This window comes from Charadrius vociferus, unplaced genomic scaffold (assembly GCF_000708025.1).
Source record: "Charadrius vociferus isolate BGI_N301 unplaced genomic scaffold, ASM70802v2 scaffold1284, whole genome shotgun sequence".
Taxonomy (NCBI): Eukaryota; Metazoa; Chordata; class Aves; order Charadriiformes; family Charadriidae; genus Charadrius; species Charadrius vociferus.
Window position 1 is genome coordinate 284,672 of NW_009648060.1, and position 1,813 is coordinate 286,484.

The 1,813-nt window shown below is 64.2% G+C and overlaps 1 protein-coding gene across 1 annotated transcript in view; it reads right to left on the reverse strand.

Annotated features, from left to right (window-relative positions):
- The window catches only part of FMNL1 (formin-like 1), an 11,217-nt gene that overhangs the window by 5,227 nt on the left and 4,177 nt on the right, over window positions 1-1,813 (reverse strand). The window contains exons 7-11 of the mRNA XM_009883723.1: window positions 1,604-1,697; window positions 1,209-1,283; window positions 599-709; window positions 337-486; window positions 138-249 (exon numbers count right to left, since the gene is read on the reverse strand). Coding sequence (XP_009882025.1) covers window positions 138-249; window positions 337-486; window positions 599-709; window positions 1,209-1,283; window positions 1,604-1,697 — 542 coding nt within the window. The remainder of the gene's footprint in view (window positions 1-137; window positions 250-336; window positions 487-598; window positions 710-1,208; window positions 1,284-1,603; window positions 1,698-1,813) is intronic.

Sequence of the window (1,813 nt, forward strand, 5' to 3'; positions counted from 1 at the left end):
TGGGGGGCCGCGGTGGGCTCAGCTGCTCCTGCAGTGGTGACAAGCCCGCGCACATCACTGGTGTCCCACTGTACCCCTGTACCCACTGTGCCCGGCCCTCAGGCACCCACCCCTTCCCACAGCACCGTAGCACCCACGGGTGCTCACCCGCAGCGCCTCCAGCTCCCGCCGCGCCTGGCTCAGCTGCTTCTCCAGCTCCGCTATCTTGGCCATGGAGTCGTTCTCCGCATCCTGCAGCTTCTCCGTCAACTGCAGGGGACGAGGCGACGTCGCTCAGCCCCATCCCCTCCCTCAGGGCTTGCGTCAGCAGCTCCTGCCCACGCGCCCACGTCCCACCTGGTTGACGTGCTCCTGCAGCTCCTCCATGTGCTCCAGCACGGCCGTCTTGGTCTCCGAGTCCTCCAGCATGGCCCCCACGTCGAAGACGTTGTCCAGGTAGGCTTGGATCTGCACCTGCAGCTTGTCGCTCTCGGTGAGACGGAGGGTCTGCCATGGGACAGCCGGTGGCACCGTCACGGCCGGTGGGACCCTCCGCCCCCAGCACCCACCCACCTCCGGCATCACGGGCTCAGCACCGAGGCGGTGCAGGATCACCCACCTCCAGGTAGTGGTCCAGCCCCAGGTGGGTGAACTCGTACTGCAGGAAAACACGGAAGTTCATGTTCTCCACCGAGTGCACCACGATGTTGATGAACTGCATGCAGGCCACCTGCGGGACAGGCACAGGCTCAGCATCGCCACCAGCATGGCACGGTAGTCCTTGAGGACACGGTGCCCTGGGGACTGTGCTGTGGGTCGGTGGCCCTCAGGGACATGGTGCCTGTGGGGAATGTATGGTGGTTTCACAGCCCTGGGGACATGGGGACCTGGGGAAGGACCAGCGGCTCAGCAACCCTTGGGACATGATGCCCTGGGGACAGTGTGGTGGCTCAGCAGCCCTTGGGGACACCATGGTTTGGGGACAGCGTGGTGGCTCAGCAGCACTTGGGAACACAATACCCTGGGGACAGCAGAGTGGCTTGACAGCCCTTGGGACGCAGCACCCTGGGGATGGACCAGCAGCTCTTGGGGACACAACTTAGTGGGGACAGCCCAACGGCTTGGCAGCCCTTGGGACGTGGCACCCCCAGGACAGCATGGTGGCTCAGCAGCCCTTGGGGACACAATGCCCTGGGGACAGCAGAGCACCAGCCCCACCAGTCACTCACCATGAAGTCGATGTTGGTGTCCTCGTTTCGGAAATACTCCATCAGCTTCTCAAAGCGGTTCTTCTCCCCGCAGACCTGGGGTGGGAGCAGGGGGCTGAGGGGGTACCCAGGGGGGTGGCATGGCAGAAGGCACCCGCCGGTGACACCGTCCCAGCCCTGCCAGGTGCTGCCTAGTGTCATGCCCAATTGGGACATGGCCCTGGGGACATGCACTGGCATGGGGACATCAAGCCCAATGGCTGGAGCATCCCCAAGCGAGTCATGGGATGGGGATTTTCAGGATGGAGGATGCCCTGATGATGCAGGGCTCTGCCACATGTGGGGAAACCGAGGCACGAATGCAGCTGGACAACGGGTGTCAGCGTGGGGACCGTGTGTCCCTGTTGGGGACTCACCTCCTTGAAGTTGTCAAAGGCAGCCAAGATGATGTCGTGGCCACCTCGGACCAGGCAGACGGCAGCCAGCAGCTCCAGCACCAGCGCCTTTGTCCTGAGGAGACACAGGGTGTGAGGGGGTCGGGGCTGCCGGGTGGGCGAGGGGACAGGGGCACAGGTGGCAGGGGACACGTCCTACCTGGCGTTCTTGTTGTTGAGGCTCAGGGTGAT